Source organism: Wyeomyia smithii, chromosome 3 (assembly GCF_029784165.1).
Source record: "Wyeomyia smithii strain HCP4-BCI-WySm-NY-G18 chromosome 3, ASM2978416v1, whole genome shotgun sequence".
Lineage (NCBI taxonomy): Eukaryota > Metazoa > Arthropoda > Insecta > Diptera > Culicidae > Wyeomyia > Wyeomyia smithii.
In genome coordinates, this window is record NC_073696.1 from 182109544 (window position 1) to 182134446 (window position 24903).

The 24903-nt window shown below is 39.5% G+C and overlaps 1 protein-coding gene across 6 annotated transcripts in view; it reads right to left on the reverse strand.

The window, feature by feature from the left end:
* Positions 1–24903, reverse strand: part of LOC129733182 (protein PALS1) — a 113140-nt gene that overhangs the window by 47611 nt on the left and 40626 nt on the right. For 4 of the 6 annotated variants that reach the window (XM_055694807.1, XM_055694811.1, XM_055694810.1 and 1 more), the window contains 2 exons: positions 15555–16262; positions 15334–15455 (listed from right to left, as the gene is read on the reverse strand). In XM_055694807.1, coding sequence (XP_055550782.1) covers positions 15334–15455; positions 15555–16262 — 830 coding nt within the window. Of the gene's footprint in view, positions 1–2258; positions 2764–5129; positions 5260–15333; positions 15456–15554; positions 16263–24903 lie in introns of those variants that run through there. The other 2 variants (XM_055694808.1, XM_055694812.1) reach the window with 2 other exon arrangements.

A 24903-nucleotide genomic window follows, 5' to 3' on the forward strand; every position in this document is an offset into this window, starting at 1 on the left:
GCTTTTGGAATCTGTCTTCTCGTATTCTTATCAAGTGTGAGGTCTTGAACTGTTCGGTAGCTGAAATTTTTAATGGATAATCGAACTTTATTGCAAACCCCTTTCATGGCAGTGTAAAGGGTGTTACGGTCGTAAATTGGTCAAATTTAATTTGCCGTATTATTTTTATCGTGTATCAAAAAAAAGTGAACACCCCTTGGTTTTGACATTTGCTGTTCAGTGATGAAAATGGCGTTGAAGCAAGAGAATCAATGCATCTAAATTTTACTCGTGCATCGCAATAATCCCAATAATTCGCATGCCAAGTTGGCAGAATTGTTGAATGTGGCCAAATCAACCATTACCGACGTGATAAACAACGTAACGTGTTTGGAGAACAGCCAGGAAGACAGGAACAGGGGAAAATCGGAATCCGATGGTCGCAAAAACGACGAAAAGAGTGGCTAGCAGTTTCAAGCGGAATCCAAACCTTTCTCTCCGTGACGTCGCATGCAAGTTGGGAGTGTCAAGAACAACTGTAAATCGAACTAAAAAACGAACTGGACGGTTGAATTACAAAAAGGTGGTGATTCCAAATAATCAAAACAAGCCGGCTACACAACGATCGCGAAATCTGTACGTAAAGTTACTGATAAAGTTTGAGTGAGTGGTACAGGATGATGAAACTTACGCCAAGGCAGACTTTAAACAGTTTCCTGGTCAGGAACATTATACGACAACTGGAAGAGTAGGTTAAGCTGTCAAAGTTTGCAAAGAAAAATCTCGTGTGGCAGGCGATCTGTTCAACATTTCATCGACATCATCGCGAAAGGTTCCGTCAACCAGGAAACTTATGTGCCGGAGTACACGAAAAAAAAACGTCCTCAGGCTTTTTCTCAGGCAACACAGTTGTTGCGTTTTGTTCTGGCCGGATTTGGCATCTTGCCATTACGGAAAAAAGACAATGGAGTGATATGCCGCGAACAACGTTCAGGTTGTACCGAAGGACATGAATCCTCCCAACATATCAGAGCTCAACTCTACAGAATGATACTGGGCTATTATAAAGCGGAACCTCAAGACATGAAAGACAGTTGTCCACGAGATGCAGTTCAAGGCTAACTGGCGTTCTGCGACGATGGCAATTCAATGCTAACTGGCGGCGAAGTGATTGGTCACTTGGCTGTGGAAAGCCTGTACAAAACTTGATGAAAGAAGTCAAGAGAAAGGTCCGGCAATTCGCATTCGCTGAAAAGGAAGCTTGAGTCAATAATTTTTCGTTTATTCTGTACGAATTTAACTGGATGATTTGCTTTTTTTTTTTCAATAGAAAATGACCGATTTGAACACATTTTTGTTCAACAATTTGTCAACCGAGGAAAAACACAATGATTTTGCAAGTTTTAGGTTACATTTATGATAGAAGCGACTCGTGGAATCCCGGATTATTTGCGCGTGCAGCAAAACCCCTTTCTTGTAAATATCGCTTTCCGTTGGAGGCTTCGGTATATTCAAAAACAGTTCAACAGTCTCTTAGAAAGGCGTACCATTTATGAGGGGAGAGCAGGTATTAGCGTTTTGTGACAAAGTATGACAAGGAGGGAGTAGGTGTTGGTTTTTGAAACGATCGAATAATTTTGTGCTGAAGAAGTATATACTTAAACATGGCACAAAGCTTTGCAGCGAGATCTGTCAAAATCTGGTTATCCCTGGCATTCTGTAATATTCTGAAACAACCGTTTGCACTCCCGAACACACATAATAATCCTGTGTTTTTTACAGAGACATGAATGTTTTTATACGTAACAGTTTGTGTTTTTGTATATTTTTGTCCGGGGGGTTGAGATTTTCTAAAAAAATGCCACGAGAGAATGGGAATATGGTTAATAAGTCAGACTCTTCGGTCGATGAAAGGTACTATTTTTTGGAGGAAATATGGGAGATTGTCTTAGTGTGGTCCCTTCTCACTGCTCGATTCCAACCCTAGTCTCATTCCCACATTTAAATCTAGCATACGTGCAGTAAAAATTGTCTCAATCTATTACTAAGCATAGTATATAAGCAACAATTGGATTATATGATCATCCCACATGTACGAATTCGGTCAAGTAGACGTCACCTAAAAACAAGTAAACAGACACAACGTTCATTCACTCCCCCAGCGTACCCTCGCAAGTTTCATAGCGATGTCTTCTTATGGCAACATCAATTACTCAGCAGAGATGTCATAATTTATGTCCAAATCAATAAATAACCAAATAAGGAACACTGTAAATTACCAATTCTTTAAAATCCTCATATTGGATCGCCGATTTCTCGCCTGATCCGATGGCCAGCTTGCAGCGGGGTAATGAGTTTCAACGAGATGAGATTCCCTTTTATGTACCTTTCTGCCTGCGTCCTCGTTGTGGATTTTTTTTGTTCAGCTTGTGCAACTACAGTGTAATGCTCTTATCGGGTTTCTTCTTTTCCACGGTTAGGCACAAATGATATCACATTCTCCACCACCACCAGCGCGCAGCACCAGGCACCACTACCATTTGGTGCACGAAAATTGCAATTTTTCTTCGAGTAACTGCTTCCACACGGTGTCTTCCCCATCGACGGTCACTGCTTCCTTATGCACAGTTTGAAATTTGCATTCACTTATGAGCTATTCTTCGCTTGGGCAGCAGCTTGCAAAGGCATTTATTTACACACGTCGAGTTGTTTAATTTTTCATCATTATCATTAATTGCACCTAACAGTTTCACTTGTGTTCAGAGATTGTTGATTGTCAAACACCTTCGGAATAAAATTCAATAATACTAACACATGGTCTCATTTAAATCTTCCTACTTGTGTCGTCGGCAGCGTTTTGGAACTGAATATATGCACTCAACCGATGACCTGAACGTTCTGATAGCATAGGTGGAAAAAGGAAATTCCATCATTTGCAGATACTAGGTATTATCTGCTTCGTATGTTGAAAAGTAACGTTTGGTACTCGTATCACTTCGCGCTTCTCCCGAGCAGGAAATTGAACAGTGAACGCGGTGGCCGGAGATGATGTGGGCTCACGGTTCACTGGCACGTCGGATGGCAGCGGAAGCACACGTAAACAACTGCCCTATTACACCGGTGCCGATCCCATAATCAGACCGACCGAGCAACCGTTCGACCGGTTGCAAAGCAGCCCATCGATCAAACATAATTCCGGACAGAAGTTCCTGCACCTCTTTACCGGACAACCAAGCGAGTAAATTATGCTATTACGCGCATGTCTTTGCGGAAAAGCGCACCTTGCCGTCCTGCCAGGTGTGTAACCTATAATAGACTAGATGGACAATCAGCAAGCGCTTCGTAGGCCCTACGGTTTCACCGCGATGCTAGTATGTATACATACAACTATAGAACAACTGTACATTGATTGAACGCATGCTACCGGGAGTCAAATCATTTTGAAGATCACGAAGAAGTAAGCCGATAGTTGGTTATGTTTCGCAGCTGTGAGATGATTATCTCGCAGATTAACCATTCACTTGCAGACCAAATTACATTTGAGGGACGAATTAGCTCGTGCTATTGGAACCGGTTCAACTAATTTCGTCTGCCAGCACCGCTGTGCATGAGAAGCACAGTTCCTGCGCTGGCACTGAATACCTTGTAGCATCTCCGGAAGATGTCATCAGCCATTGAAAGCTGTATGTGTTGTTGAAATGTTATCCAGAACCAGTTACGGTTAGGAGGTTGAACACCCGTTGCAATTACCTCCGATGGCTTACTCGAAGGTTATTAAGTTTGAATCTACATTGTACCATATTGCTAATTTATGGTTTAGTATCGTGCATTTGTGATTTGGACCAATGGATTGGTCGGTTGTCTTGATTCAAAAACAGAAATTTGGTGTAATATTCGCTAGGTATGCAGGGTTGGAAAAAGGCATTTTAAGGAATGAGACAAAAAGTTAGTAACCTCGATCTTCGTCTGTTCCAATGCATCGTAAATTCTTCTTGATTTAGGCTTCACACACAAAGCACTGTAAAAAGGGATTTACAGTTTTGTAAAATTTGGCAAATCCTGGGATTTATTTTTTGGAGTATTGTCTGTAAAAAAACAAATTGTTTTATTGCGATTGATGGGTTTTGAAATATTTTGGAGAATTATCAGTTCCCAGCTAGATTTATCCTGATACTAAGACTGCTTGTCTACTGGGAAAATTAAAACCTTGAAACGAATTTACCTATGCATAATTATATTGATAGCAGTTTCCTTGGCTTTGACGAGACAATGTCAAGCTCAAGACTTTTCCCAAAAAACAGTCAGTCCAACAGTCATTCGGTGCTGCAAACATTGTCGATTTCCTGCCCACAAGTGAAAACCAGGTGCGGGTCGAGTCGATGCGTTCAATGATATTCGCATCGAGTTGGAATGCACGAATCGTGCGCACGCAACCTGAGGGGCCCGGGCATGGATTCGGAAAATTGTAAGCGATAACACGCTACCAGCCATTAATTGGAGCTAACTGGCCAGTGTGGGTAAAATCGATTCCGCAAAATGTAGCCCAGTTTTTTGTGTGTTCTGTTTCGCTAATTCCATAATCAATTTTTGTGTACATACATATACTCGAGCAAGCCGCCCGCCATATCATATTACACCATCATCGCGCGCGCAAAGCCATTTGCTGCACTTGGTAGATTCACTGCTTCACGGTTAGCTTAGCGTTTGTCCGCAGCAGTAGAGCGGTCGGCATAATGGTCGCTGTGCAGTTATGCTTTTATGGTGCTACTTTTTTCGCTGCCCACAGCATGACTAAATTTCTCTATGCTGAAACCGCAGTTTTATTTCACGTGGTTGTGATATCCATAGAATGTATACGTTTGAATGCAATCGAATTTTCGCAGTTTAACGTTGTGTAACGCTGCGACTACCACTGTCTAATGCTACACGGTGCATTCTAAATCCTTTTTTTTGCTTGAGACAGCCACAACAAACTCATACGCATATGACACCAGAAAGCCGACTTTTTTGAAAACAAAATACGAGTGAAACACAATACTATTGTTGACAACATCTCCTTTCTCATACATTCAATCGTTCACGTGCACTGAAAGAAAGCCTGCAGTATTTAGCCTGAAGCTGAATACTGCAGGAATTTGTTGAATACTAACAATTTTCATAATTCAAACAAATCAACGTATATGTATGCACTTAGCACTGAAAAAAAAATTGTGAAGTAACCGACAACTCGCAACTAGGTGTTTATGAGTAAATCCGACCGTTCACTTTCATTCTTCTTCCAAGACTGACGGGCTAAGCGGACGGAAAAAATGTACCTGCCTTAGCCACTGACCGTGGCGAGGAAGACGCACAGTGAAGCATAAAAGAAACCTTAAACCATCCGACCGAATAGTACGTTTTTTAGCTGTTTGCGTTTCAAGCCACACTATACCACCACGCCGCCGTCGAGCGGCGTATCTGTGTGTGACTGTTGGTTCAAAGTAATAAGGATACAGTGATGAACATACGACATAATCCCGGGGGAAGCACCTGGGGAAGGGGGTGGTAAGAACTGGCATTCTGTGCGCACCTTGTCCTATTAAGAAAACAGACTTTAGAAAGAATTGAGCAATGAAGGAGGATTCAAAGGTAGAAGAAGCCAAAAGGTACGTTAGTCAGAGCGTAACATTGAACCTAATATGTTGGGGTACACTTGAAATAAAAGTAACGCGCGAACTGGTGATAATTTGAAATGGTTTGCTTTGCTATAGTTACTACTCTGTCTGTTTCTCTGTGATCAGTCAACGATCAAACGTCTGCCTACGAAACTCAGCAGGTTTTTTTCCCCAATTTTGGCTGAGAATCATTTGAGCTCTCTTATATATTGCTTAGGTAATATTTTGGACTGCAAAAACAGAGTAATGCAGATGAATTTCTGCCTTATGCTATCGAGCATGTTCTTCTCGAAAGTTTTGTAATAAATTAGCACTTAGACTGATTTGGTGAGAAAAACTATTATGGGAATTTTTCATGGGGCATGATACTACTACAATTTTGTATCAGTAGGTATTGTTTTCATTTCTCCCTAAGACTGAGCAGGTTTTTCTATAAATTTTGCGTTCTTCCCGAGTATCTTTGGATGAAAAATTGTCGATCCATGGCGAATGGTATACCCATACACACCACACAATCTGGAACAGCTCGGATATAAACAACCGGAATGAGCACCTTCTTGAAACACTTGACTTCTAACACAATAATGTAGATAACTAGCATCTGGTTGGCTTGCGGACTTCTGGGCATCATAACACCCGTACTCCAGCTCAGCTAGACGTTGCAGCAAGTAACCTTCAACACAGGATACTGAAGCTTTCAATGTTGTGTCAATACGGAAATACTTAGCAAATTTTGTCGCGTTTTGACGAAATCGCATCTAACTGGGACAGTTGTTGTCAAGCCCGAAATCCGAAAGAAAAATCCGAGTCAAACTCTGCGAACACATTCGTACCTAGCCAGTGGTAATGCAATTGCATCGAGTGTCGTTCAAAAACCACACCAATGACCTTGAGAAATTGATTAAAGAAAATGGACGCTTCACTGTCACTACCAATGAAACAAAATATTATTGTTCGACCATGACAACTGAACTAAATTTCGACGAGCAACGGATTATCGAATGGCGATGAACGTTTTTGTTCTGCTTGCTCGTCGTTAGTTCGTAGCTGCGAACAATTCAGCACTAGAAACCTCTGGTTTCTAAGCTGTTGGTTCCTCGCTTCACACAACTGTATTCTCGTCAAACAATTTGCTCGAATGCAATGCTAATCAACACTCATTGAATTGGAATCGTTTAATTTACCTGCTTGTGGCTGCCTTAAGAAAATGAACCAGTAGCTTATTAAAGCTAGCTTGTAAAAATGGACATATCAACCAATTCTGTTTTCATCACGTGATAAAAATGATAGTGATAATGATCGTATCATAAAAATCCTCCAGCAATGCAGCTCATTTCAACATTATGTTATGTTATTATGAGATGTGACTTAAAATTTAATTTTTTGTTATGTTATTATGAGATGTGACTTAAAATATTTGGAAAACATAATATAAAAAAAATGATTTTTCCGAAAATAATTGTTATGTCACTAGTGTATGCAAATGCCAAGTTTTTTTTAACAAAATTAGCAACATTCTTTGACGTTTTTCCAATGCTTGAATTCTGAAAAGGAAATGTCAGCTCAGAAACAGATACCCTTTTTTATTTTTTTTAATTAGGACATACGGAGGTATTTTGGTATGGATTAGGTACTTCCGTATGGACAAAATTAAAAAAAAAACAAGGATATCTATCTCTGAGCTGACATTATCTTTTCAGAATCCAAGCATTGGAAAAACGTCAAAGAATGTTGCTTATTTTGTTAAAAAAAAACTTGGCATTTGCATACACTAGTGACATAACAACTATTTTCGGAAAAAAAAACAATTTTTTGAGAAAAAAAAACATGATAAAACGCCGAAAAACAAAAAAAAACTAATTTTTTCACCCACGCCCAAGTCTTTAAGAGACTGCAAGAACCTAGTGAAACCACCTGGGGAAGCTAGTACTAATCTCCGTCTTCCAAGTGAAGACTGTTGTTTTTGCAGCTTTTTGAAGCTTTTCGAGAAATTTTATTTTGAAAAAGTGCATTTTTTTATCTAAAATGTCCTAAACCCTATGAAAAAGTCGAAAATTTTCCCAAGGTATGTTCGGCCGAATGATGTATTTTTCAAATATGCAAAAATGTTTAGAACATAGTTGGCCTCTAAAATCACTTCGGAAATAGTTATTTCAGGATGTCTGTGTATAAAACTACCTGTATGTGGTCGATTTTCAAGAGATAGAACCAAAGTGTCTTCAGCAAAGTTTTTCTACATAAGATTGTCTACAACTTTGCTGAAGACTTCGTTTTGATTTGATAAGTAAATAAAAAAATAAAATTTTTATCTCACTTTTAGGTGAATTAATCGAAAATTCATTTACATCAAAAGATGCCCCTTAACATCTACAAAAACTTTGTCGAATACACTGTAGCATTTAAATGTCATTTTTATAGACAAAAGGCTGACGATCACGTTTTTCGCGTTTTAAACCACTGTGCAGTGGTCTAGGCTCAAAAAATCATAATCGTTTAGATGTGACTGTGAAAAATTTATTTCAGATACTCAATGTCTTCAGCAAAATTGTTTCATAGAACAAGGCCTTACTGTTGGCATTTTTGCTTTTCGATCAATCCACCTAACAGTTAGAAAACATATTTTTTTTCTAATTTTTAATATAACAGTTTGCTTGCTTTTCAGCGAAATTGTGGAAAAATTTAAAAGAAAAGCAATTGCTGAATACTGCGATGTCCTATCTGTACATTCGGCACGACAAAATAGCGTTTTTTGTGGAACACTCCTTAAAATCAGTTGTTTCTTTATAATTTTGTCTGAAATGGTTGAAACAGTTCAAAAAGCTCTAAGATTTTATTCATTCAACTAAGCTTCTCTCACGACTTTGTGAAACTTATTGTTTTGAAAATCACAGAAAAAACAGTTAGAGACGAAAAATTGATTTTAAGGTGGAGTGTTCAACAAATAACTCTGTTTTGTAGTGTCCATCGTTCCACCAATTGTAAATGTCATGAAATATAATGCTTATGAATGTGTAGAAACTATTTTGGCAGTTTTTCATTAAATGTTGGTTGAGAAACGTGCTTTACAATAAGTATTCCGTCATTTTATATCACTTTTTTTGTAATTTACGACCTTCAAAAGGGCATTACACTAAGGTCGCTTTCTACGCGGTTTTTTTAGGCGGGTTTTTTACGCGGCTTTTTCTACGCGGATTCCGGAATTTACGCGTTTTTTTTACGCGGATTCCGGAATTTACGCGTTTTGTTTTACGCGGCACGTATCCCCCGCGTAAAAAGCAACTTTAGTGTACTTAAAAATGTACCGTACAACGATTTTGAAAATTTTGACCAGAGATTCTGTGCGTCATAACGAATCGAATGGTGTACTCAGATCCTTTGGTGCATTTTTTATAATAACGATCTGTGGAAGCACCGTGCAAATGCTTATAGGCCGGTTACCCTCATTCCTACGACAATCTATTGGGAAATTGTCTAGGGGCCGCCCACATTCCACATGGACAGATTGTTATTTTAGACCCCCCGTCCCCCTCCGTGGACAACCGTGGACATTATTAAAACCACTTCCCTCCCCCTTTTACAAAGATAAATGTAAAAGCGTGTGGTTCCGTGGTTTATTTACTATTCATTCTCAAATGGAAACCGATTATCCTTTCAAAAATATAGATGCATGATCTGATGTTTTGCTGAAAATAATCGGAAGCGTTAAAAAACAGAACATTTTTATTCAACTGAAGCTTTCCTAAAAGCTAGAAAAACCAGGAGCAGAATAATCCAAAAATGCGCCCTTAAATAAAAAGCATAAAAGGACAGAGCAAAAATTTATTCCGAATTTAGCTGAAAGTGGCTCTATACATGGATGAAACTGGTTCTAAATTCAGCTACGGCTTAGTTGACAGTATTTCAAAGATTAACAACAAAGTTTATGATAAATGATTACAAATTATTCTAGAAAATCTAAAAGTACCTCTGCTAACGAGAGCAAACAAAACAAACCTGAATTAATCCACCCAGCCCAGCCTTTCTTATTCGAATTTATTGTCTTTTAAAATAGATTTACACGAACTCTTCGATTATTAGACAAAAAAATACACCTTGATGATATCTGCTGGGTTTGTTTTCCACTCTAAATAACAAATTTTTGGTAGCCAACAGCACAACCATACCGAACATTTGAAACATAACATTCACACACAAATGAGCATACATTAACACATACACATGAAAATGATATGACATAAATATGTTTCAAATACATGACGCGATTTTTTTTGTTACTTGTGAGTTTGTTATTTGTAAGATTGAGAGACAGCCCGTAGTTATGTTCAAATAATATAATAATTGTGGTTTTCACAATAACGGTTGTCATAAAAGTTCGATTATAATCAAATGAAAGGGCAGCCAAGCCTTTCATTTGACAGTAAGATTGTTGAAATTAGTTCAGCATTAGTTCTTTGGGAAAACGAGTGAATTTGAATAGTCATCGGAACACGTTTCTTTTCACAACTTTCGAACCACATGTTTAATCATTATGAAGTTTATTAGTTGATTCTTAAATAGCCCTTTAATTTGGAACCTATTTTGAGCAATTGGGTTGCGTAACTTCTGAGAAAATAAAGTTTTGTGGATTTTGACATTTTGATACATTACAGACAAAGTTACAGTCCGATTACAATTGAACTCAATAGGGCATTCTAAGGCAGCTAGACCTTTCATTATCAACTAGTTTTGTGGAAATCGGTTCAGCCATTTCTGAGAAAAGTGAGTGAGTATAGGTGGTCTTCGGAATATGTTTCTTTTCATAGCTGGATTCCGCAGTTTTAAACAAAACAGGCAAAGTAAGAGTCCGATTGCAAGAAAAAAAACAATAGGGTCTTATGAAGCAAAAAGACCTTCCATGAGACACTAATTTTGTGAAAATTGGTCTAGTCATCTCTGAGAAACTTGAATGAGATCAAATAGTCTCCAGAACATGTTTCTTTCCATAACTTTTGAACCACATGTTCAATCATTTTAAAATTTAAAACTTAAAGGTTTTTTAGGCAGCCCGTTCATTTGAAACCATTTTGTTCAAATAGGTTCAGTAGTTTAATTTGCAATCAATTATATGAAAATCTGTGCAGCCATATCTGAGGAAATCGAGTGAGATTGAAAGAGCGTTACACACACACATACCCACAGACACATACACACACACGCACACACACGCATACACACATGCATACACACACGCATACACGCACGTACACACACACACACACACGCAAACACACAGACACACAGACACACACGCAAACACACAGACACACATACATACACACATACACACACACACACTCAGAAAATGCTCAGCTCGTCGAACTGAAACGAATGATATACGACATTCGGCCTTTTGGAGCACTTTTATACCTTTGGCAGTGATTGCTATACCTTTCTAGGAGAAAGGCGGAAAGGCAAAAGCATTTATTTTTATATTATTGAACCACATGTCATTAAAAAACTCATCAGTTGATAGTTTCGAAGACAGCCCGTTCATTTGTTACAGGTTTTTTTCCAATCGGTTGTGTAGTTTCTGAGATAACGAAATTTAGTGATTTTCACATTTTGGTACATAACAGACAACGTTACAGTCCGATTACGATAAAATTAAATAGAGTTATATGAGCCAATTAGACTTTTCATTTGCAACTACAGTTATGATTTTAATCGACAGCTAAAACATTGCCCAAAACTTTCCTTTAACAACGATCATTATAATATTAAACTTGTTAAAACTGTGAACGTTCAACCAATAACAATCTTGCTTCTTCTTTGTAGCTGCAACGAGCAGCTAGAGCGTTGCGGTGTATATTTCCGACTAGCATCACATCAAATGCTTTTTATCTTATTGCCACTGAACGGTTTTTGAACACTAATTTTTTGAAATATACACAGTTTTACCGAGTTGTGATGAACATTCCTATTGCGCATCTGTAGCGAAATCTGATTACAGTTTCAATTTGATAAACCGTTAGCTTCGTTACGTGGCGTGATGAATTTCTATTCTTAATGAAATGTTTTCTAGAACGGATTCAGCATTTTTATAACTGAAGAGTTTGATGAATAATAATCTACGTAGTCCCACATTTACCATGCGGTCGTGTCGTGAATACCACCCTCTATTTTTTAAATAGTTTTTAGTAAAATTTACGTTTAATTCCAATTTGATAAAACAAACGCAAGGTTGCGGAAAAGTTGTATTGAGTATTAAAAAAAAATTGCAGTCGTGACTTAACACACAACTGTTTTAATTTTTTTAATATATCATAATTAAACAAGTTGGTTAATCAAATTGAAACAATTATTGAATGGTCTATCTCATAGATATCATATCATATTAAAGTAGTCGTATGGATTGGAAAAGTCATGAGCTCAAGTGTGTAAGCTCCAGTAGCGAAATATTAATGCAGTATTTGTAGCCTACTCCTGATTATACTTTCAATATTGAAGTTCATAAAATTGATTGTTTTATACCATATGACTCACGCAAATTAACAAAGCTTAGCTCAGGTACTAACATTTCGCTGTCTAAACTTAACCTTTCTGTTCATTGGACACATACTTTGCATCCAATTATTAGTACACCGGATGATTGCGAGGATAGCGCTACGATCCTTTTGATAATGACAGTCTCCCCAAGCAGGGATTCGAACATACGACAACTAGTTTGTTAGAACAGCATCGTACCTTGAGGTCAGCTAGGAGGCGATCAGAAGGGCTCCACAACTGAAACTGGCCATTTTCACAAAACAGAAAATCAAAAAGTAGAAATATTAGCCGTCCCTTATTTCAATTACAAAAATTTGTCCGTAAAAAGACCGACAGTAAAAAGTATATTACCAAAAAAAGCACATTCCAATGAACGTAATCATAAATTGTAATCATATTTATTCTATATAGATTGATTACATCAATAATTAGGATTTAAAGTTCGAAGTTTAAATTGTTCGAAGTTTTATTCAAGACATTACAGATTTATCATACTATATACGAAAGTCAATAGCATGAGTAAAAACACAAAAGAATTCCATAATTCAATGTTACCTCAATTTTTTGTCATTTCGCACGTGTGGATACACTTTGATGCGCAAATTATGCTACAGAAATTAACAAACTGATAATGAGATTTTTATATATGCAGTAACGTATAAAACGTGAGCAAAATGTTGGTCTAACTGACTTAACAACCCAGGTTAAATGAATGTTGGTAACCGGTAAAATAAACACTTATCTCTCTCGCATCACCGAAACGTGAAAGAGTACCAGCGGGGCCGGATACCTAACAATCATGAGAGTTTCTTACTGGGCCGGAAATCATGTGTTACTCAATTAGCACGTTTGCTTGGGTAATCTCTGTTTAATGCGCTGCAATTTGCCTCTATCTAGGGACCACGATGGGCTGGACGCCCATCGATTGCTCCGTCGATCTAATTATCCAATTGAGGTTCAATTTCTATTGTCAGTTAGGTGACTCAAAGCATGAGCAAAATTGAATGCCTTAGCAAAAGCACCAGGAATGCCGGTTCTAATTTTTGCTTAACAACTATTTCTTGACGTCAATTTAATTACTATCGAAACGAGGCACTGGTTTGAATCTAAGTATTTTTTTTGCATTGTACCGAAATCATCAGCACCCTGATAATTAAATTTTGGCCAGCCACTTGTTGGTTATGCCCTTTTTTGCACAGATGAACTAACCAACAAATTTCCATGCGTTTTGTGTCATCTAATGGAGCATCAAACATAAGTTCATTGGCCCAGTCACAAAACAACCAGGGCAATATCGTTGCATCAAGTATAAAAGAAAAGCTCTAGGTTCTCTTATAATTAAACGGTTGGTTGGAAGAAGAAAATCGTTTTTTCGCTTCATCTTCCCAGAGCGTTTATAACCTCAAATAACCACAACACCAAGCCGCTATTGAGCAGATTGACATGCTCCCACTTGCTGGTGCCGTTTTCTCTGTCTTGCTCTTCCTCTCGCTCTCTCTCTATCACACATACTCTTCGGCTGGCTTTGTAAGGTTAAATTGCTGTAAAATATTTGCTATTCGTTTTCAAAGCAAATCGAGGGCATGCAAAAATGTAAAATGCATGATATTTGAGCAACGGCGTTCCGAGTTACGTGGCTCTGCGACAAAATGTTGTAGGCGATTATACTTAGCGTCAATCTTTCACCTTGTCAGTTGGCTTTCGTGTTGTGCGATGTCATTGACTTGCTGTGGGCGTAGAAATTGTTACGTCACTGGTGGAGGTTCCATCTTTGGTGATCGGTCCATCGTAACAAGTATAATGGGTATGTTTGAGATATATTATTATACTGGTTATGAATATTTTTATTACTTAGATGTAAGTCTCTTGAATTTTAAAATCCACCATAGTTTCCTGCATAATCGTGGACACAGGCATAACGTTAGTTCTGACAATCTTAGATATCTTAATCTTGAAGATGAAATATCAACACAGTGGAAGTTAAAGTTTACAAAAATAATCGACGTTATTTATCGAGTGCTAACAATCAAAAACTTGAAAAATGTCAAGAAGCTTAGAAATACTAAGAACCGGAAAATAATTATTGGCGGCCGCTGTAAATTATGCAATTAGAATAAAACTGGAGGTTGAAGTGCTTCAATAGTTAAAAAATATCAAATCTATTAACAGGACTTGTTCGCGATACGGTAAATATTAGTCTACCGTAAATGATAAACTATTGATATGAAAAAATATTTTTTCTGATCAGTTTGTGACAACTTGTTTGTTGAACAAACTGTTTGTATGCGAAATAGTCTTCAGGTCATAATCTGTTCCCATCCCAAACGAATATCCTGCATCCGGCTATGGTGTTCTGTATCTAATAAATGAAACTTCACTTTAGATTCACTCAACTTGCAGTTTTACATTCCATTCTATACGAAACAATTTGGTTTACGTTATATTTAGTTCCCATTTCATTACCGCTCGCATGCTCGCATGCTACTAGCCTATGGTCATTCGAACGCATAAATTTGTCATGAAGCTTTTAGTTGACGATAAATCATATTACAGTCTCTACGCAACGGAACGTCTGGGCACACGAACATGTGCCATGTGTGGACCACTTTGGTAATAACAAATTTCATCTACTATGTTTGGTGCTGCTTCGCTGCCATTCACCAGCTGCTGACCCACAGTAAAATAAAAATAGTACACTCGCTTTTAGCCGTCATGATGACAGATCCCCCCTGTCTCCCTCCCACACAGCTGGCAGTACCGGTCGAGAAGGTATTCGATGGCATTCTAAGCAACACGAACGAAAAAAAGATTCAGAACGCCATCAACGGGAGAGACAGGAAATGGACATCACCGAGCCGGAAACTGTATATCTGGTGTGCACTTGCTATGACACACGGCGTGTCTGCATGCATACATTCATTTTATACATGCTTCACTGATCCGCCTCTCGTTTTGGCGGTCTGAACAGATCGGAGAAAGTTGTTCAAACAGCGTTGGTTAATAGATTTTACTCTGGCATGTCTTCTCAATCATAGTTAGGCAATTCAAACTATGATGATGACAGGTACATGTAGCATATTTCAGGACATTTATGTGACAAAGAGCCTAGCGATGGCCTAGTTTACGCTGCTCGAGCACGAACTGAGTAAACTGGGAACGAGCTCCAGTGACTTACCGGATATCCTGTCGCAAACTCTGGTCACCTAGCAGTACTTCTGTGCCACCCCTTGATATGTTGCTGTTCGTCTCATATGGTTCGTCTTGCAGCTCAAGTTCACCTTCCGAGAGCGTGGCCAGCTGTGAGTAGGAAATCAGAAAAGTATCCGTTAAATGGAGAAGATCTTTTCCCAAAGAGGCTGATGATTAGAAACATGCAAATTGAAACAATAGTTTTACCTCTCGCTTGGGACCATGACCGTTTGCGATAATCGGATTTGTTAGATTACTGTAATAACTACCACAAGAACTATTACCAGCACCAGTTTTACTAATATTGCTATTGATGTTGTTATTAATAAGACTATGATTCACATTCACAATGTTACTGCTGTTGATGGGATAATAGTTGTTATTGTTAAGATTGAACTGTTGCTGTTCGCTAGGTTTAGTGTTGACCCCCGAGAACGTTGACCCCGGGGTGCCCCGCAAGGCAGATGACGATACGACGTTGGATGTCACAACGTTCGATATAGTCGGTACGTTCTGCTGGCGAGATGTCGACGGTGGGACATTTGTGCTGGCGTTAAAGGACTGAGACGTACTGGACTGAACTTGATTAGAAGCTGGCTTGGAGTTGATCACATTTTGAGAAGCGGTTTTTGTTGCTGCGGACCCAGTCACCGAATTAGTACCAGTAATTACAGTCGAAGTGACTGCCGACGTTACGTTACCTATCTGTTTTGCCGTGTTATTGTTATTGGTTGCTGCTTGTTGTAAATTGGACCCAGCTGAGTAGTTGGTTTTTGTTCCTGCCGTCACCGTGGTGCTAGTGTTGGTTACGGAGACGGTGTTATTCGAAAGCGATGTTACGTATATCGGCGAGGCTTCTTTGAGAAAGCTTAGATCCTGCGTGGTGCCGCCCTTCGCTTGGCTTTGCTGGTTAAGCTGTAATCACAGAAAAAAAAAAGTTTCTGTAAAATGGAGTCCATCTTTTCATAAATGTGAGTGTAATACAGGCCATGTGCGAAGATACGTATATGTTTGCCTTTACCGTTATCTGAATTAGTCAAATCATCTTGGCATAAGAAATCATACAAACAGGACTACCAAAGGGAAACTATAATTAGGGTTCACGAAATTGGTAACAATAAAAACAGCTAAAGTTAGTTAAATAATACACTAAAGTTGCTTTTTATGAGTCCCGTAGGTTTTTATTGTGGATTTCCCACAAAAGAAGGCTCTTACGCGGGATGGTTGTAATGATTTTTGTTTTTTCCAAATTTCCGAAACAAACTCTCGAATATATTTCTGGTTGCTGGAAAGAAGCATGAAATGGCAGAGACCAGAAGGTATTTTGAGATTCAAGATGGCGTTTTTGGTTGACGGAAAACAGCCCAAAGTTACCGATTCCACTTGTATGAGTGTTTTCGAGATCGGAACAATGCCCAGAGACCTGAAATCGACCCCAGGCGCGATTTTGAATTTTCTGGAAGATGACCAAATATCATCCAATATGAGTATTTCCTGAGCTGGAATAGTGATTATATGCCACTCTGGCTTTTGTTATTCAAGATGGCTAAATGAACCGAGCAACGTAAGCAAAGGTACATTGAACTAGTAATGCATAGACATTCTAATGATCAAGAAGAAATTAAAACTACACAAGGTAAAATTTTCTACCATTTACAGTCCCTCTACATTTACAGGTTAGCCAACGTGTTGTCTGAATGTTTAAAAATAAATATAAAAACGGAAAAGTTATCAACTACCAATGTTTTACTATCTATCTCTGGAGGAGCTGCGTAGCCGCAAGGTTACAGAGTCCGCTTTGTCAAGCGGATGGTCATGGGTTAGAATCTTAGTAGAATCAGGCCATTCGATGACAAAGAAGGACTTCAAGCATGGGTTTATTCTCAGGCTCCCCACCAGTTTAACCTTCCTCTACGCTGAAATCTGCAATAACCTTGCGTGACTTCCTCTTAACAAAAATTTCCCTCTTATCAATAAAACTGGCCAGAAGGACGCACAACAAAACTTCTCCAGGGAATTATAATTGGCGATATTTGGCACGAGGAACGAGGCTCGGTATACAAAAACAGTAAGCGTGTAAAAAGGAAGGGTAGCACATTACACACAAGCACTGAAAAAATAATAATAACAATGCCACTTTTCAATAGCGGTATTGCTAATAATAGAAGTGCGGGATACAGCAGACACCCGGGCATATCTCACAATTGATCAACGATTCTGGTCGCAGTGGGAAGTCCATACAGAAAAAAAATCTATCTCTGTGCTCTGATGTGTACTTTCGATCAACAATTAACAATATAAATCTTTGGGAAGAAAAATATCACTTACATAGCAAAAGACATGATTATGTGTCACTTTGGGTTTTAAGAATCATTTATTCTATAAAATCGTCAAAATATATCACAAAAGTTATTTTATTGTTGTAAAAGCTTGATAATAAGTTATAGTTAGAGAGTTAAGAAGAAAGAGAAAGAGAAAGAGCCAAAGAGTGAGAGAAAGGATGTAAGAGAGAGAAGAAATAGATAGAAAGGAAAGAGAACGATATAAAAGAAAGAGTTAAAAATAAGAGGTAAGAGTGATGCGTTAGTATTAGCGTCCCATACATATAGAAAACATACATACACACAAATACATACACACAAGCGGAACTCGTTGCTCGAGTGGAGGCGGCCGAGAAGGAGATCAGGGCCAGGAGGGTGCCTGTATCTGAAGAGGTGTAGACAGATGCTCTCTCGTGCGCAGGGTCTGCTTTACGGAACAGGTTGCTAAGAGAATGAGGCAGTCCCCGGGGGGAGCGGCTCCCGGGAACACAAAGGAACGGTTGGTTGTGCCACTCCCGTGGCAAAACACACCAACTGATGCAAGGTCCACCGTAAAACCGGCTGAAGAAGAGGATAAGGGTAACCGTGGTAAGCGTCAAAAAGGTACAACGCGCCAAGATGGCGAAGCGGCAAAACGATCAAGGAGGGTCAGGAAGGTACGGAGTCGGGAGACGTCTTCATACTCAAAACGGACGGGTCAAAGTACTCAGAAGTCTTGAAGAAAATGGGAGGCGAAACCCAGCTCAAGCATCTAGAAGCGGATGTGCAAAGCATCCATCGATCTCATACCGGCGAGATGATACTTGAGCTCCGGAAGGAAGTCAAGAATTAGGAAGTTTCCTACAAGACGGTAGCTAAGTAGGTTCTGGGGAAACAGGTACAAGTTCAGGCACTCACCTCAGAGGTGACTCTCCAGTTCAAAAACCTGGACGAAATCATCGAGGAGTACGACGTTGCACAAGCTCTCTAGGAGAAATGCGGGGTGGAAGGGATCAATGAGTCAATCCGCCTCCGAAAGGACTCGGCGGGAACCCAGGTGGCCACTTTCCGACTAGCATCGGAAGATGCAAACCTGGCCCTGAAGACAGCTAAACTTAAGGTTGGCTGGTCAATATGTCCTCTGGGCATACTCATGTAACAGCACGTTTTCTTCAGGTGCTTCAAGGTGAGGCAGAAGTCCTGGGCCTGTAAGGGGCCCTTACAGTAGCCAATAGTGTAGGCGTTGCGGTGGTGCAGGCCATAAAATGAAAGACTGCGAGGTGACTCCCAAGTTCTGGCCTGTTCCGCAAAACAGGACGCCAAGCACTTTATGGGAGGCCCGAGGTGTACAGCCGGTAAACCGGTTGCTAAGCCACGGGCGAAGGGGTGACACAACTGAACCTGAACCACTGCTACGCGGTTCAGCAGCTGCTATACCAAGCAGCCTCTGAGTCGTTGTCGGACATCGTCATCGTATTGGACCTTCACCGTATCTTTTCCGGAAACGATAACTGGATCGCGGATAGGTCTAGCAAGGCAGCCATATGAACGACTTTGGCAATGCTCCACCTAAATCTGTTAGGACCAAATCTTAGAACGTTAGAACCAAAAGTATATTCAGTGGAAATACAGGGTCGACCATCGACGTTACGTTCTCCAGCCCATGACTGATCACCATCTGCGGGTAGACGATACCTACACGGCCAACCTGCCGACCATCTCTGTCTGTGTGAAAGAAGTAGGAGTTACGAATGAGGAACTCATCGTGATCATCGACTTCTTAAAGGTGAGTAAGGCACCGGGACTGGATGGAAACCCGAACCTGACAATCAAGATAGTTACAAAAGTAGCCCCGGGGTGTTCCGGGCAGTCATACAGAGGTGCCTGGATGACTGCCTCTTCCCGGAGATGAGAAAGCGACAGATATTGGTCCTACTACCGAAGGCTGGGGAACCACCAAGGGAACCATCAGTTTATAGACCTATCTGTCTACTGGACACTACAGGCAAGGTGCTTGAGAGGATTATCCTCAACATATACGAAGGGTGTACGAGGATCAATCAGACCACCCATAAACCTGTAAACAATTCTCTCCCGAAAAAAGAGCTACTAGCAGCTGCGAAAACAACATTTTCAAAGCACAAACACAGCATGGTATTAGGTTCCAACGTGGTGAAGTACTGAATCCATATCCAGCAGATTGTCAACTTCCACAAGTAAACCTGGTTTCTGCGATAGAGCGTTCCGATTTGACGAGCAGTACAGCATCTACTTCAGCTTCATACTTATCATCTACGTCGGCATCTTCCGTTTCATCACACTTACCCCGGAGCCTCTCGTTTGCGTGCACATGTAGGCATTCGTGTTTTGCCAGAAACTGACGAACCCCTTGGAGGACAACATAGATACAGAATTGACGACATCCTCGCAAGGAGAGGTAATTAGTGTTAGTGAAACAGTAGTGTATTGTCAAATTTTTAATCGAATGAAAGGTGCAAGCAAAATGCAGCAAATCTTCAAAAAGTAAATGGCTGTTATTATGATGTCATTCTTGCTACTGAAACAAACTGGACAGAAGATATCAAAAGTGAAGAAGTCTTTGGTAGTAGGTTTAATGTTTTTCGAAGTGATCGAGATTTGAAACTAACAGTAAAAGAATCTGGTGGTGGAGTACTTATTGCTGTTAATGCTACTTTACCATCAGAGCTACTTCCTACTGATAAACACGCTGAATTTGAAGACGTTTGGGTAAAAGTTTTAATGAAAAATGAAAAACATCTGTTTGTTTCCGTTTACTTTCCTCCCGACATGGCAAAAAAAGCTTCGTATGAAAAGTTTTTCGAGACAGCACAACTTATTATTGATTGTTTAGAACCTGAAACTAAAATTCATATTTATGGTGATTTTAATCAAAACACCATTGATTTTACTCAGGATGTCGATAACGAATATCTTCTGCAGCCTGTCTTAGGTGAAAATGATACACTACACTTTATTTTCGATAAAATCAGCGAACTTGGACTTTATCAAATCAACCATGTTCGTAACCAACTTAACTGCTATTTGGATCTTTTATTCACCAACTGCACTGAAGACTTTTGTATTGATGCCGCCGTAGATCCATTATGGAGAAACGAAGCATGTCATACTGCCATCGAGTATTCACTGTTCACTGACTCTCGTAGACAGCGCCCTGGCGATACCGACTATGAGCTTGTTCACAATTTTTAAAACCTTAATTATCAAGAATTTGATAGCAGACTAAACGATGTAAACTGGCAAAATTTACTGAAAAATGAAAAAGATATAAACAAAGCTGTCAGCATATTTAGTAACAGCCTTTATTCAATTATCAATGAACTCGTGCCCAAGAGAAAAAAAATGATACAGGCAAACTATAAATATCCGGTATGGTACACACGAGAAATTAGAAATCTCAAAAACAGAAAACAAAAGGCACATAAAGCTTATAAGAAAGACAAAAGTTCTCAGATCTTAAATAATTATATAGAAATTTGCAGAGCACTTGACGTAGAAATATCCTTAGCATATGAGAGTTTTAATGCAAAAGTAGAAGCCAACATTAAATCCGATCCGAAAGCATTTTTTAGCTTCGCGAACGAAAAAATGAAAACTTCTAATTATCCATCCCGCATGCAATTTGAAGACTTTGATGGAACTAATAGTGGTGATATTTGTAACCAGTTTGCGCGATTTTTTTCAAAACAATTATAAAACATCAGAGGATACTCCAGACATAAACTATTTTTCCTACCTAAAAGAACAAGAAAATGACGTATCAGTTGACAATATTACTGTTCAAGAAATCCTAATGTCGCTTGAAGGCCTTGATGCCAATAAAGGACCGGGTCCCGATCAGATACCGCCATCATTATTTAAAACATTTGCAACTTCATTTGTTAAACCCCTTTTTTGGCTTTTCAACCTGTCTCTTAAGTCAGGCGTTTTTCCGCTAGCCTGGAAAGAATCATTTTTGATCCCAATATTTAAGTCTGGTAAGCGGTCAGATATCAAGAACTATCGGGGCATTGCAATCATCTCGTCGATCCCCAAGATGTTTGAGGCAATCGTAAATCAAAAAATGTTCAGTCAAGTCAAAAATAGTATTTCCAATAACCAACACGGGTTTTTCAAAGGTAGATCTACCTCTACAAACCTATTAGAATTTGTGAACTTTTCTTTAGGGGCGATGGACAGGAATAACTTCATTGAAACTTTATACACTGACTTTAGTAAGGCGTTCGATAGAGTTGATATTCGGCTGTTGCTTTTTAAGCTTAAACGTATGGGATTAAGAGCGACACTGCTAACATGGATCGAATCGTACCTGACGAATAGAACGCAGTTTGTTCGTTTTAAAGGTAAAACTTCGACAGCAATTAAAGTCACTTCTGGTGTTCCACAGGGTTCCCACTTGGGTCCTTTATTATTTATTATGTTTGTCGACGATGTCAATCTTGTATTGAAATGCGCCAAAGTACTCATCTATGCAGACGACATGAAATTGTACATGGATATACGTAACAGCGTAGATCTGCAACATTTTCAGGATGAAATCAACGTTTTCTGCAATTGGTGTACCAAAAGCCTACTGGATCTTAATAATAAAAAATGCAACATTATATCCTACTCGAAAAAACACACCAATCATGATTTCAGTTACACTTTAGGAAACCAGTTGATTTAAAGGAGTTACAAGTTTAGAGACCTAGGCGTAATACTTGACTCAAAACTAACATTTGTGGAACACTATAATACAATGATCAATAAAGCTTTCAGTATGTTAGGATTCATCAAAAGGTTCAGCTACAATTTTAAAGACCCCTATACCATTAAAACTTTATGTTTCGTATGTAAGATCTGTTCTCGAAAATTGTAGTATAGTTTGGAGCCCATATCTACCCACACATGTAGCAAGAATAGAATCAGTTCAAAAACAGTTTTTGTTGTATGCACTCAGGAAGCTAGGTTGGAGCTCTCTGATCCTCCCATCATATGAATCACGGTGCATGCTAATTTACATCGAAACGCTTGTAAAACGAAGAGAAATCGCTAATGTCTCTTTTATCAACGATATAATCTCTCATCGTGTCAAATCAGAAAACCTACTAGAAAACTTAAACTTTTATGTACCCTCACGCATACTTAGAACCAGAAGTTTGTTTCAAGTGGCTCCTCAACGAACAATGTATGCAACTAATAGACCTATGAACCAAATGATGAACACATATAATCAATACTGTGTACACATTGACGTAACTATGTCCAGGACAGCAATAAGAAAAACTTTGAACAGAAGACAAAATTAACAATTTTATCATATATGTAAGTAAACTGTATGTAGTCTACCATGATTGACGAAATAAATAAATAAACGGTCTGGAAGTAACCAGTTCAGTTTCCGGAACGGCAGGTCCACTCTGGATGTTATTCTTCCCGTCTTTTTTTCCTATATGGACTTCCTCACTGCGACCAGAATCGTTGATCTATTGTGTGATATGCCCGGTTGTCTGCTTTATCCCGCACCTTTATTATTAGCAACACTGCTATTGAGAAGTGGCATGCATGCAAACATGCATGAAGTTTCGTCGTGCGTCCTGCTGACCAGTTTTATTCATGAGAGGGACTTGTTTTTGTATTTGTATTTATTTGTTTTGAAGTCACGCAAAGGTATATTATAGTTTTCAGCATTAAGGAAGGGTAGGTGGTGGGGGAGCCTGAGAAAAAGCAATGCTTGAGTCCTTTTTGACTTCGAATGGTCTTATTCTACTAAGATTCGAACCCACAACCATCCGGTTGACAAAGCGGACTCTGTAACCTCGCGGCTACGCAGCTCCCCATTCTATCTGTCACCAAGTTGGCTGAGGTAGCACTCCAGCGTAAGAGAAGAGGCATCCGCTATTGCGCGATCGTCACGCTCGACGTGAAGACTGCGTTCAATAGCCCCAACTGGGACAGAATCGAGTACTAGCATACAACACGGAGAAGGTTGAAAGTGCGTTCCAACCATCGTAGGAGTATCGCAAGGTTCTATCCTGGGTCCGGTGTTGTGGAATGTCATGCACAACGGCGTGTTGAAGCTGAATTTCTCTGCTGGGGTTGTTATCGTCGGCTTCGCGAACGACATAAAGCTGGAGGTGTACGGCGAGTCGATCAGAGAGGTCGAGTTGACGGCCGTGCACTGCATACGCACGGTCGAACATTGATGCACTCCAGGAAACTGGAGTTAGCACACCATAAGACCACCAAGGGCCTCAACGGCTATTGCAGCATTATCACGGATCTCGTAATGGACGCACCAACATTATTCCACCTGACACATGTCCTATCAGGCCATGGCTGCTTCAAGTAGTATCTACACACTGTTCGGGCACGCGGAGTTCACCATGTATCCCAAGTGCGTAAATGTGGAGAAGACCGCTGAGTATGTCTTTTTCGTATGCCCTCGCTTTGCGCGATAGAGGAGAGACATGATAATAGTGAGCAAGGCAGACACTACTCCGGACCAATTAGTTCGGAAAACATGCGAAGACCCGGACATCTGGAGTGCGGTTTGTGCAGCCGCCTCTCAGATAGCCCTGGAGCTACTGAGTGTGTGGTGTGTGGTAAACCACCAACACGCCAGTGATAGCTAACTGCCAGTCTGCAGGTGGTTAACTATGAGCTATAAGAGTAAAGAGGGTGCATGAAGCACGAAAAGCCACTTTTCAACGTAATACTAAACCGTGGCTCTGAGACGATAAAAACTAGAGACTAAGGCCGGGTTTGGTTAGATTCAATCCCACTCCCTGAGCTCTGGTGTACGTTTGCAGATTTCCCTGTCACCTTGTAAAAAAAATATACATACACATACATTAGGGTGTCCCAAAAAAATCGATGTTGAAAAAGTCAAGGTGCTCAGCCCTAAATTGAAAGATAATGTTATTTATAGCATTTTTGTAGAACATTTCGACTTTCTAAAAAATTGTTTTCAGGTTGCCCAAACGTGATTTATGAAAAAATTACTTTTTTAAGTTACAAACCCACACTTTTGCACTTTTTTCAATTCTGTTCGATTCCTAAATTTTTCCATATATTTTTTTATTTTTGTGGGGTTGTTTTTGAATATTTTGCATGGTTCAGTTCAGCATTGCATTCAGTTTTGTGACTTCACCTTTGACTTTTTCAAAATGAATTTTTTTTGGGACAGCCTAATATACATACATACATTTTTTTGCGCTTTTCGACCGATTTAT